Source organism: Phyllobates terribilis, unplaced genomic scaffold (assembly GCF_046119375.1).
Source record: "Phyllobates terribilis strain yellow unplaced genomic scaffold, ASM4611937v1 Scaffold_1__5_contigs__length_1240528914, whole genome shotgun sequence".
NCBI lineage: Eukaryota > Metazoa > Chordata > Amphibia > Anura > Dendrobatidae > Phyllobates > Phyllobates terribilis.
The window spans coordinates 702,436,381-702,450,405 of record NW_027362761.1 but is presented as its reverse complement, the minus strand read 5'-3'; the positions used below and the strand labels follow the sequence as shown (position 1 = coordinate 702,450,405).

Sequence of the window (14,025 nt, the reverse complement as noted above, 5' to 3'; positions counted from 1 at the left end):
ATAGCAACATCGCAGAAGAAATGCTAGCACAGGCTTCCAGTATCCGTTGTTTCAGATGCTGCACATCTCGTATCTTGATGGTATGGTGTGGTATATGGGGTACAAAGATAGTGGGGCCATTCTTCATCAATGGAAACCTCAATGCCACTGGATATCTGAAATTGCTACATGATGATGTGTTGCCCTCTTTATGCACAGAAGATGGCACGTTCCCTGAGTTTTTCCAACAAGATGGTGCACCACCACATTATGGGTGTCAGGTCCGAGCATTCCTACATGAACAGTTTCCTGGAAAGTGGATTAGTCATCGTAAGTCAGTTGAATGGCCACCAAGGTCTCCCGATCTGACCCCCATAGACTTATCTTTGGGGTCATCTGAAGGCAATTGTCTATGCCATGAAGATACGAGGTATGCAGCATCTGAAACAACGGATACTGGAAGCCTGTGCTAGCATTTCTTCTGTGGTGTTGCTATCAGTGTGTCAAGAGTGGGAGAAGAGGGTTGCATTGACAATCCAACACAATGGGCAGGACTTTGAACACATTTTATAAGTGGTCATAAACTTGTAAAAAAACTCATGAAAGAATAAAGTTACATTAAAACCAAGCACACCATTGTTTTTCTTATGAAATTCTCAATAAGTTTGATGTGTCACATGACCCTCTTCCCATTGAAAAAAATAAAGTAGGATCCAAAATGTTCGACTTCAAAATGGCCGCCATGGTCACCAACCATCTGGAAAAGTTTTCCCCCTCCCATATACTAATGTGAAACAAACAGGAAGTGGATATCACTAACCATTCCCATTTAATTTAGGTGTATCCATATAAATACACACACTTTTAGGTGATATATATATTTTACACACGACTTTTTGATCACTTTTTATTGAGTCTGTAGGATGAAAAAGCGCCATTTTCTCTTGTGTTTATTTTATTTATTTTTTTACGGCGTTCGCCAAATGGAATAAATAACATGACAGTTTTATAGAGCAGGTCGGTCCGGAAGCGGTGATACCAATTATGCGTACGTTTTTTCGTTTATTTTTGTTTCTTCACAAATGCTGCATTTTGAGCGGCGAAACAGCTTTTAGTGATGTGTGCAGTGTTTTTTTTACATATTTTTTAAAAAATTTCCACTATGTCCCACTGTGGGACATGTGTAATTTTCACTTTGATCACTGATCTCACACACTGCAGTACTCCTGTGCTGCAGTTTATGAGACATGTCAGTGAGTCACTGACTCAGCCTGACTGTGCCTGTGAGATCCAGCTTACTGCTGGATCTCACAGGCCACCGTACCCTGGGATCATCACATGATCTCAGGGTACCATGGTAACCATCAGGACCCGCAATTCTCATCACGGAGATACGATGGTTACTAAGGGGGTCTTGCAATTGCAACCCACTTGTAACAACTTAAATAGCACTGTCACGATTGACAGTGGTATTTAAGGGGTTAATTGGCCACTAAACCAGCCGAGGCTAGTATATAAGCTGATATACAGCTGACACCCACGGGAATCACCACAGCTGGGCGGTGCTATTCACTTATGCCTCAGCGCCGTGAAAGAGTGGTGCTGAGGCATAAGTACCTTATACAGCCGCCATAAAAATGTGTTATGGCGGTCATTAAGGGATTAAGCAAAATCTGAAAAAAATAAATTAAAATGTTTGGCAGAGAGTAGACAGAGCGGGGTCACACATTACACCACTGCTCACCTAGAAGTGGACAAAGAGGGGTCACACATTACACCACTACTCCCATAGAAGTAGACAGAGCTAGGTCACATATTAAACTAATGCTCTCATAGAAGCGGACGGAGCGAGGTTACACATTACACCACATGATGAGCTTTTGGTGTGTTTTTAACACTGCGTATTCTTGGGTCAATAAAGCAGCATCTTCCAGTTCCAGCAAAGTGGATGGGATATATAGACATTAGTGATGAGCGAGTATGTTCTATTAACCCTTTCGGCGAGTATGCTCGGGCCGCGCTCCGAGTATTTATAGCTGCTCGGTGTTAGGGTATGTGCACACGATGCAGAAATGAAGCAGAAAATTTCTGCATCATTTCTGCATCTCCCTGGCAGAAAAAACGCATGCAGATTGTGCATGCGTTTTTCCTGCAGAATACATGCGGATCCACATGCAGATTCACATGCGTTTCCGCATGCAGATTGACAAGCGCTTTCCAGGCGATTTTAGCATCACCTGGAAAGTGCTTGACAACTAGGTCACACTATATAAATCCATGCAAACAGCATGGATTTATATAGTGTGACCCGAGAGAGTGTATATACTTACCTCCGATGGCCCGCGCTGTCCTGCTTTACACTCCGTTCTCCCGGCTGCCGGCAACTTTGAATTGAAAGACCTGCCGACGTCAGCGTCACGTGACCCGTCACATGACTCTGACGTCAGCGCAGGTCCTACAACTCACTGCAAGTGCCGGGAACCAAGCGGGAGCGCTGTGCGGGCCGACAGAAGGTAAGAATACATTTATTTTTTATTTTATTCTTTTTTTACAGCTTTTTTAATGGTACCTGGGTGTGGATGAGACTCTCCTCTCCTCCACACTCGGGTACCATCCGCATATTAGAACGCGCCAATAGCGCAAGTACAGATGCTGTCTTGCGGAATTGGCGCGTTCTAATGCAAGTCAATGGCGGCGAAATCGCCGCGTTTCCGCAAAATTAATTGACATGCTGCGGATTTTTGACCGCAGCGTTCACGCTGCGGAAAAATCCGCATCATGGGCACAGCACATGCGGATACATTGCTTACCTTCTACCATGCGTTTTTCATGCGTTTCCGCGGCGTTTACGCAACTGCAAAAACGCCGCGGAAACGCATGAAATACGCATCGTGTGAACTCAGCCTTATGGTTGAATCGCTCCCGTGTGCATGATTTGCGACTGTTTGACAGCTTTATTACATGTGAGGAATGTCTATTTCTTACACAAACAGAACATGCTCGCTCAACACTAATAGACATCTTACGTCCACTGTGTTTTTTTTTTTGTTTGTTTTCTTTCAATTCCGCACGAACTGACGAGCGGTGGGTTTTTTAAATACGCAGAATGTCAATTTCTTTTGCTGGTATGCCGAGATGTCTGGATTTTACCCATAGACTTGCATTAGATGCAGGAAAACCTGCAAGTAAAATATGCACATGTGTTTTTAGTCCATCAACTGAGTCGGACATGCATCAAAAACGCATGTAATCAGCACCTAACTATATCAATAGAGTTGTGTCAAAGCTAAATACCAGAAAGCCGAAGCCGCTTTATTAAAAGCATGATAACAAAAAAAGAAAAAATACAGCGTCAAAAACACAATAAAATTGCATGTTAAAAAAAAAAAAAAACACACAAAAAAATAAAAACTCAATGAAAAACTAAGAGTAAAAGAGTAACCCAGTTTAAATAGGTGCAGAAATTCTGCAGCATCAAAAACTCAACAAAATCTCATCGTGGGAAAGTAATTTTTAGGCTGTGTGCCCACTATGCGGTTAAGCGGCGTTTCAGCAGCAGCAATTCCGCTGCAGAAACGCTTAAAAAACGCTTAGTAGAAGGCCTGCCATGTTCCCCAATGATAATCCGCATGTGCTGTGCACATGCTGCGGAAATTTCCTCTGCGGATTATCATTGCGGAAAAATACGCAGCACTACCAATTATTTTGTGTAATCACGGCATTTTCGCCGCCATTGAATCGCATAATATCCGCATCACTACATGTGCACATGCGGATATTAAGCGATTCAATGTGCGGATGGTACTCGGGTTTGGAGAAGAGGAGACTCTCATCCAGACCCGGGTACCATAGTACCTGTAAAAATATAATATATATATATATATATATATATATATATATATATATATATATATATATATATATATATATATATATATATATATATATATATATATATATATATTCTGATGGCCCCCAGTCTCCTTATCCGATGTGTCCGGTCTCCCCGGCAGCTCGCGATGGTCTAAAAGGACCGGCCATGACGTCATTTAGTCATGTGACGGGTCACGCAACCGCTGACGTCGGCGGTCGCGTGACCCGTCACATGACTAAATAACGTCATGGCAGGTCCTTTTACACAACCGCGAGTCACCGGGTGACCGGACACATCGGATAAGGACACCAGGGGCCATCAGAAGGTAAGTATAATATTTCTTTTTTTCCCATTCTTTTACGGTCACACTATATAAATCCATGCCAGGTGCATGGATTTATATAGTGTGACCAAGTTGTCAAGCACTTTCTAAGTGATGCTAAAATCGCTTGGACATCATTTAAAAGGATACATAGCACACAGAGACTAGAGCTACATAAACTCAGGCTCGAGGAAGATATATAAAAAATATATTTTTATTAAGGCAATTTAAAAAAGGTCTTGCACTATGCCTTTATATACTAGCTTTTGATATGTTATTGTGGCTTATTGTTTGACCGTATTTTACAACTTTGATGTAGCTTTATTAAATGGATCTATACTGACATCTACACTACTAGATACTTGTGGCTACGTATAATTGAAGCTACTTTCATAGCATTTTGATTTAGGACCATTCCTATACTTATTAAATCGGTCTTAAGCCCATTATCAAATATATTCATTATACAGGCTGCTCTCGTTAGGGAACTTTCTACTATTATATATGTGGGTTATTTATACCTAAGGTCTCAGCAAATGGTATTGGAAGGTTTCTGTTTTTTATACTGTGATTTCTTTTTAAGTTGCCTTAATAAAAATATATTTTTTATATATCTTCCTCGAGCCTGAGTTTATGTAGCTCTAGTCTCTGTGTGCTATGTATCTATCTAGGAAGTATTATTGGTGACCTTTGTGTTATATAATCATTTAAAAGGAACCTGCCAACAGGATTTTGCTACGTAAACTACGGCATATGCATCTCTATCTATTTGTATGATGTGGAACATACTGGTGCTTCGGGACAGGTCTGTGGGCAGATCTTTTCTTGCTGATCTGGCCTAGAGCACCAAGGAAAGACCCTGCCTACAGTTCCACCCCAGAGCAAGGGCATATCATTAACTCAAAACCGCAAACACTGATTACACAAGAACCACAAGACTGATTACTTCACCTCAAGTATCATATTAATCAGTGCAACAGCCCCAACATGACAATACCTGTAGTTTACTTGACAAAATCCTGCTGACAGATTCCCTTTAACCAACTACTCCCCTTAAATTCATCTGGAGGTGCAGTAAATATGTTGACACCACAAGTAAATCACTAAAAAAAAAATTTACCATTGGGCGGTTAATAAAATAATTACATTTTAACACTTTCACGACATGCGCGGTGCATGTCGGAAGCGGGAGCATGGAGGGGGCTCCCATATCAAGCCCACCCTATACCCAGCAGGTGAAGGCTGAGTATTACAGCCTGGAAATGCCCTTAACAATCGTGGGTGGAGCAGAGCTCCGCTCACGATTGTTTACTTGTTAAATGCTGCTGTCAATCTATGACAGCGGCATCTAACATGCGCCAGCAGGGAACATGTTATTCCACACGCCTGTCAGCGCACCAGTGACGTTTGATCGCGGAACACCAATGGGTTGCCATGATAGCTGGAGGTCTTATGAAAAACCCCATGTCGGTCATTACAAGTTTTGTTAATTTTTATTTATGTTTTTAACATAAATTTCCAATTTTTTCTCACAATAATCACACCTAAACATGTTTGGTATCTGTGTACTCATACTGACCTGGAGAATCATACTGCCAGGTCTGTTCTTCCGTATATTTAACATGGTAAATAAAAAAAAAAAGAAAAAGAAAACCACAATTGTGGAATTGCACTTTTTCGCAATTTCAACGGATTTGGAATTTCTTCCCTGCTTTCCCATGCATCATATAATAAAATAAATAGTGTTATTCAAAGGTACAACTTGGCCCGAAAAAGAAAACAAGCTTTCATATGGCTATGTTGAAGGGAAAAAAATGATGGGTGTTGGAAGGGGAGGAAAAACAAACACAAATAAAACAGAAAATAGCCATGTCATGAAGAAGTTAAAGGGAACTAGTCATGCGGAAAAACGCTATTAACCAGCAGATTAAGAATACAGGTCACTGGATGAAATAACTACTGCAGCGCTGGTTCCTGGTCCTTGTCAACGCTCACCGGTAATTACTGTGATCCAAGCAAAGCAGTCACAATGATGACTGCTCAGATCAGATTACAGTAATTATAAGTGACCAAAGGAAATAATAGCTCAATGCATTGCTTTGGGCTACAATGAAATGGCATTGAGCTCCAGTTACAGCTGGAAATTGGATATGCCAGGAGGATTGCCCAACATAGAAGATTGTGGTTAACGTCCGACCATTGTCTCCCACATTTGCTGTAAGTGTCATGTTCTGAAACCCACACCAGCAAAACGCAAATGGCATACCCCAGTTAAGCTATTAAAAAAATATATATTATACCATTTAATTTATTCAAACTTTTCAGCATGAATTCAAAACAATTTAAAAAAAAAAAAAAATTGTGACAATCCCGTTAAGCTGTTCTGATACTAAAATAAAATACTGCAAATTTTGGAAAAGCAGCAACCTTCATCATATAAAAGAAGCTTTATTTTCTTTTAGACTAATAAACTAGATGTGGAAAAATATTGTCGATCAATGATCACGGAATGTATGGCCCTCAGGAATATCTTTATCAAGCTCATAAGTAATGCTGCACAGCAGATGAGGCAAATAGTAAGTTACATTTCCCTAATGCAGTCTTCAACATCTACAATTTGTACACATGGAGTGACCCCCCACACAACTTACCAGTAGCCTGGTCAACAAGAACACGAGAATTGATGATACGGCCAAACCCTGAAAACATATCTTCAACGTCTTTCTGTGTCATTGTTCTTGGAAGTCCACTGATGTACAAGTTTGCATCCTTAATATTTTCTGAACTTGGACGGGCAAATGAGACCTGAAAATTAAAAAAAGAGAGCAAATGTCATTGTTGTGGTTGTAAATGCATGTAATTTTATGGACTTCCAGTATTCATTTAAAAGCAGTTCGGGTATGTGCCCATGATCAGGCTATAGCAGTGCTTTGGACGCAGCGTATTTTCGCTGCGTCCGATCAAGCAGGTAAATCTGCATGTGTTCATTGAACCATGCGGCGTTAAAGCATCCTATACATTCTATTATGGAAATTTCTGTTGCGGAGACTAGCGTCTCCACAACAGAAATTGACATGCTGGGATTGTTAAAGCCGCACAGCAGGTAAGTTTACGCAGCGTTAAATAGCACAGTGGGCGTGGGTTTCTATAAATCCCATCTACTGTACTTCTATTGTAGAATGCAGTATTTTGGACGCAGAACAGGTGAGCTGCATCCAGAACACTGCTAGTACGGATCGTGGGCACGTACCCTTCGGGTGATAATTATCTACAGGTATACAAGAAGTGTAAGTAATTCACTCCTTCACCACTGCATGGTGTTCAAATCGGCAGTCTAATTAAAAAAAAATGGCAATTCACTAATTTTATGCTGCTTACTATACCAGCAAAAACACTTTTAGAACAGATATGTGAAAAATCGATTTTTGAATTAGGCCTTATCTTGCTTATTTTATTTGTTCAAATCAACAAAAAGTTGAAAACAATTGCTGAGAAAAGACATTAACAAGTAAATTTCTTCAACTGAATACCAACCCTTCAAACTAATGTAGTGCACCTTCTGTGCATTATACATTTTTTTAATTATCTTTATAGCAGTCAGGGGAGTTTTTCTGATAAGTGCAGCAAAACCAAAGGACAACATGCAAGCTGGCCACAATCGTCACTAGCTTTTCCACCATTTCCCGATTACCCTAAATAGCCTCTAGTGAATCACCCAGCAGGTTCACCAATTTCCACTGTGATAAACAATGGAGGCTTTTGGATCAGACTAGTCAAATACTAACAAGGGACATATACCATATTTTTCGGATTATAAGACGCACTTTCTGCCTCCAAAATTTTTGAGTAAAGTGGAGGGTGCGTCTTTATAGTTCAAATCTCTCATACACTGTAATGTTGCTGTGGGTGGTGGGAGTGGGGGAGGGGTGGTGGGAGTGGGGGAGGGGGGGGGGGAGCGTGGAGAGGGGTGAATATTCATGCTCTTTAATAGCGGGCACACATGATCGCCCAGCAGCAGCAGGAGCTGCGGCTGGGCTGACACTGCGCACGTTATTAAGGTGAGTGAACAATCACTACTCCCCACGTTCATAGTCCCGGCGTGGGAAGCAGTTACTATTCCGGCTGAGATGAGTGATGGCAGCAGAACGGGGCGCAGCGCTGCAGCAGAGGGGAAGGAGAGTAGTATTGTTTATTTTGTGTGTGTAGTGTGATGGGCATGAGGGCTGAAGGGCGCCATATGCATACCGGGATGAGGGCTGAAGGGCGCCATATGCATACCGGGATGAGGGCTGAAGGGCGCCATATGCATACTGGGATGAGGGCTGAAGGGCGCCATATGCATACTGGGATGAGGGCTGAAGGGCGCCATATGCATACCGGGATGAGGGCTGAAGGGCGCCATGCATACCGGGATGAGGGATGAAGGGTGCCATGCATACCGGGATGAAGGGTGCCATGCATACCGGGATGAGGGATGAAGGGTGCCATGCATACCAGGATGGGGATGAGGTGTGCCATGCATAACAGGATGGGGGCCACATATAACAAGGGCGGCCATATATACCAGGATGGGGGATATTAGTACAGAATTGAGGGACATAACCCCTATAACAGTGTTAGCAGCAGACCCCCTCCCCCATAACAGTGCATCATGACCACATTTTTTGTTTAAATTTTTTCTTTTATTTTCCTCCTCGAAAACCTTGGTGTGTCTTATGGTCCAGTGCATCTTGTTGTCCGAAAAATACGTTAAGTACCTAATGACAGTACAGTTAAGAGATAAAAAGTGGGCCAGCACTATACAAATTAAGGCTTTTGAGCAGATCATTCAATATCATTAGCAAGTGATAAGTGCTGTTACTACAACATTGTAGAGCAAATGAAAAAAGTGGCCCCATCCTTTAAGTTCAATGTTCAAACATTATGCAGTAAACTCTTAAACAGTTCATAGCAGGGGTGCACAACTTTAGTCCTCATGGCCACCAACAATACTTATTTCACCGCTGTATGTCCGTTGTATATTTTTATAGCTATAAAAATATAAAAGTGACATACAGCAGTGAAATAAGTATTGAACAAGTAATCAATTTTCTAAGTAAATATATTTCTAAAAGGTGCTAGTAACATAAAAGTCTCACCAGATGTGAGCAACAACCCATCCAATTCACAAAGGCAAATAATGTGCAGTTAAACAAAAGTTAAGCTGCCTTACTTGCCTTCCCCAGGTACACAATGCTGTGTATGCTTGGCTACTTCAGCAGATCCATTGAACTCTGTGACTGACGGCAAAACTGTATATGTAATGTCACCACTACAGCCAAACAGAGACGGATAAAGTGGCAAAGAATCTATGTAACTTGGGTAAGGCAAGTCACAGTCAGGCTATGTGCCCACGTTGCGGAAATGAAGCGGAAAATTTGCGCTTCATTTCCGCATGTCCTTTCCCGGAAAACCGCATGCGGAATTTCACAAGCGTTTATCGCGCGTTTTCGACATGCGTTATTGCCTTGCGTTTTTTATTGCGTTGAAAGGGCAATTCCGCATGCGGAAACGAAAAATTAATTGACATGCTGCGGATTTTTGTGCACATCAAAAACGCTGCGGAAAAATCTGCAGCATGGGCATAGAACTTGAGGATTCTCATTGGGGACAATGGGGTGCGGATTAGCAAGCGTTTTCACTGCGGAAATTCCGCATCAAATACGCTTGTAAAAAACTACGTGGGCACATACTCTTAAGCTGCATTTCCGCCAAGATAATAGCGAACAAGAGTACTTAAGTTTTTTTTTTTATTATTTATTTTGTTTTCCAGTTATTTTGCAGTGTAAACATGCTTTAGTTCGCCTGTTAAACAAGCAAAACATAACTTGGATGAAATTATTTTTGCACAGAGCAAAAACTAATAGATCTCGGCAGGGAATAGTCCTGTGTAAACAGGAATTTCACTACCGAGAACAAAGGCAGCCTATGTGCACTGAAAGATCTATTACAGTGTTTGCTTGTTTTTTTTGTTTTGTTTTTTCTTCAAATAACTGAAAAGGTTTATAACAAAACAAAAAAAAAAAAAAAAAAAAAAGAGGATAACCCCTGTAAGAAAATATATCTGCACAGAATTTTGGACAGCAAGTATAAGGCTAGGCATTTTTTTCAGCAGCAAAACCTGATCTCTTGGCAGGAAAGAAGCTGCCAAAAACTCAGGTTTTGGTGCGTTTTTCAGAATCCCAAAGTTCAGCTTTGCTTCCACCACAGAAGCATGAACACAGGTCAACAATGCAAGACATATGTCAAACCATATTAACCAGCATTACAAATATAACAGCGGGGGGACATGAATTGTTCAGGGATCGTTTTTCTAAGACCCTGGCAGTGCATTGAGATTGTAGGACACTATTTTCACACTATAATCTGCCATGGAATAGCTCAGGCATTGTTCAATTTCACACCTCCGTGGGCCACAGGTATTGTTCAGTCTCACATCTAGGTGAGCCAATGTTTTCACTCTACACAACTAATTTAATGAAACTGTTCTAATCCAAACTGCCATCTCAGGTGACCAAGACAAGATGGTAAAATCACAAAAATAAATGAGCTTCACATACCGCTCTACTTTTTTCTCACGAAAAAAGCAGCAAAATTTGATAGCTATGTTCATACTAGGTGTTTTTTCACCACCCACTACTTCCAATAGGTGAAAAACGCTGAAAGAAGTGACATGCTCTATTCTAAAAAAAAACATGCAAAGCACAAAATAATGATCAAACAAAAACCAAAGGTGTGTGCATGAGATTTCTGGAATCTCAGACTTTGCTGGTACTGTAAAACGCAGCTGATAATTTGAATTAAAAAAAACACGCTGAAAAAACACAATGTGTGAACATAGCCTAAAAAGGTGGAGATTTATATTTGAAGTTGAGTGAAACTTAAGTTTAACTGAACTTAAAGGGGTTGTCCCACGAGCAAAAGTACATTTTAATCATTAGATCTTGAAATAAGTACTACAATTGGAAGTGTTTAAATAAAATGTTCCTGTGCTGAGATAATCTTATAAATGTTCCCCTGTATAATGGCCGTGTCTGACAGTGTACAGAACACAGTCTGATTATTCCACATCTACTGGGCGGGGGGGATGGAGGGGAGCAAAAAAATAAACATTTCAGCATAAGATCGCATAGGATTCTCTCGCTTTTAAGTAAAACATAGTTTAAAAACAGGCAGTGAAATTTATACCTCATAAAAATAATCAGCTGTGATCCCCTGCATGTCTGTATACGGTGTTGTGGTATGATGCGTGTATGGAACATGGTCTGATTTTAACTATATGGGTGTTTTCCAGAAACAAGCAGCAGTGGATGTTGCTGAGTGAAAATTGCAAACTGCCATTGTAGTGACATGTACGTTATGCCCAGCTCATGCCTCTGGTAACATGCACATGTAAATTAACTGCAGTTTAGGCACACTGGAATTCAGGTGGACATTTGTATTTGGGAACACAAAATTTGCTTTATTTCTTTTGGGGGGCAAGGGCCATTTCGCTTTTCCAAAGACTTTGTGCTACTAGTAACGTGGAAGCCCCCTTTACTTCCGTTAACAGATGGTGGATTTGAGTGGGGACTTGCTTTTTTTGTGGATGGAGTCAAAGCTTTTATTGTGATCCATAATGTTATGTAAAATGTTCCCATTTATCCTGTGCTCAACGCTGAGCACTTATATCGGGGTTTCCATTTAAATCTCCAAGAGAAGCAATTCAGATGAAACAGCCGAGGGATCAATGCACTATAATGAGGCAGCAGAGCTACTCTAGACTCCATCTGGCCTCTGTTCAGTGGTGTCCTTTTTTTCCTCAGAGGATCACAAAACTGTGTCCGACGGCACTTTTATGCACAGCTAATAAAAAGATGGACACCGTGGGATCACAGTCCAGACAGCGCCCACAGTGTCTCCATCTGCCTCATTATAGGGAATCTTCCACTGGGGGTTCTGTCTGAATCACTAATTCAGAGATTTACACGGAAACCCCGATGTAAGCGCTCAGCGCAGCGTGCAGGATAAATGAGAGCCGAGCCTTACTGCGATCTTAGGGAGGCAGAGTGAACAAATCAGCAGCAGGTGAAAAATTGGTTTTATTTTTTATGCGGCTCCTCGTGAATTACAAGTGATTAGACGATTTTATTCTTTGGGTCGGTACAATCACAGCGATACCAGTTTTAGATCGGGTTTTTATGCTTGGTTGCTGTCAGACTAAAACCTTTTTTTTTCCACAAAAACTAGTTTTTGTATCGCCATATTTTGAGAGCTTCAGAAATGGAGACCAGGATCAGAGCTGTCTTCTGTTGCCACGATTGAATCAAGGACGGTGTCTTTTTTCGATGGCTTTAATAAGCATTTATTTAAAAATAAAAGATTAAAAAACTAGTTTACACAATGCGTTTTGGCTGCTTACAGCCTTGATCAGGTGTATGGTAAAAATATACTTATCTGGCTTTATATCCCCCACCACCAGGCAGTGGGAGGAATGGATAGGGGAGGGGAACAGGGGGTGGGTGGGGGGGGGGGGGTCAGGAAAGAATAGGTTTAATCATGTGCCTACTTAAAGGGGTTGTCCAGTACTGTATATTACCCCCCCAAAGTATCCCCCCGGGGTCGAAAAGGATTTTTGTAATTACCTTACGTTGCAGATACTGCCTGTGAGCGGCGCTATCACTGGCCGCTCACAGGCATCATGTGACCCCCAGCTGCAGCCGGCTCTGACATGCGCTGACGTCACAACAAGTGCTGGCAGCAGCGGGGGATCTCTGACTTCTGAGTTCGACGGTGGATGCCAGGCTGTGGACGGGTTACCTCCCCCCCCCCCCCCGAGCGTCACACCCGGCATCCACCGCGCGCTCTCCCCATTCATTGGGAAAGCGAGCAGTGGATGCGGGGTGTGACGTGGGGGGTAACCCTGCCCACAACCCAGCAGCCACCGTGGGGACCCCAGCGCTGAGTCACGCCTCAGTTGTCGTGACGTCAGTGTGGGGGTCAAGTGATGCCTGTGAGCGGCCAAGGATAGCGCCGCTCACAGGCAGAAACAGCAACGGGGGGATACATTAGGGGGGGGGATACATTAGGGGGGGGGGGGTAATATAAAGTACTGGACAACTTCTTAAACCCTTGCTCTGTACTTTTGTTTGGAATCAGTCACATTGTGGCACCCTAGGCCTGATCCGGTTTTATATTTTTCCACCACAAAAAAAATACTAAAAGCCATCTGTTCAACATATAGTGCATACAAAAAAAAGAAAAAAGAAAAACAAAAAATTAAAATAAAAAGAATAGAAGGAAAAAAAATAGAATAAAAATTGTTTGGCCCATATATAGAGTAATCTATATTGCCAAGGGTTGGGACTTCAAAAATAGTGACATAATTGGGTTCATATAAATTAAATCACATTAAACATACAAAACATTTCCTTTCTGTTTTCATAATCTATATGTTGGTCCTAGAACTAGAATCCATTGAATTTTATCTCGATGGAGACCCTACAATGAAACCAGAATAGAAACTGGTTTTTACTTGCAGGTCTATGGTTCATATTGGAGCATAATCTCTATGAATTTCAGGACAAACTATACCTGTAGCATCTTGGGACTGCTATGAGGACATGAGTAGCACCAAGTTTTGCAAAACTTTTTATGGGGCGTTTTGAGTCCCAGTTCCTGATAACGTCTGATAAATACAGGATGCTCATTAAACACTATCGTAGATACGTTGATGATTTAATCATAGTATGGTGTGGCACAGAAAAAGAGGTGCTACATTTTGTAGATGGAATAATAAATGACTGGGGCCTCACCTTCACAGTTCATCTAG

At 41.6% G+C, this 14,025-nt stretch overlaps 1 protein-coding gene across 1 annotated transcript in view; it reads right to left on the bottom strand.

Moving 5' to 3' along the window:
* ELAVL1 (ELAV like RNA binding protein 1) overlaps positions 1-14,025 on the bottom strand; it is a 176,703-nt gene that overhangs the window by 88,391 nt on the left and 74,287 nt on the right. The window contains exon 4 of the mRNA XM_073685731.1: positions 6,827-6,980. Within this exon, the coding sequence (XP_073541832.1) occupies positions 6,827-6,980 (154 nt within the window). The remainder of the gene's footprint in view (positions 1-6,826; positions 6,981-14,025) is intronic.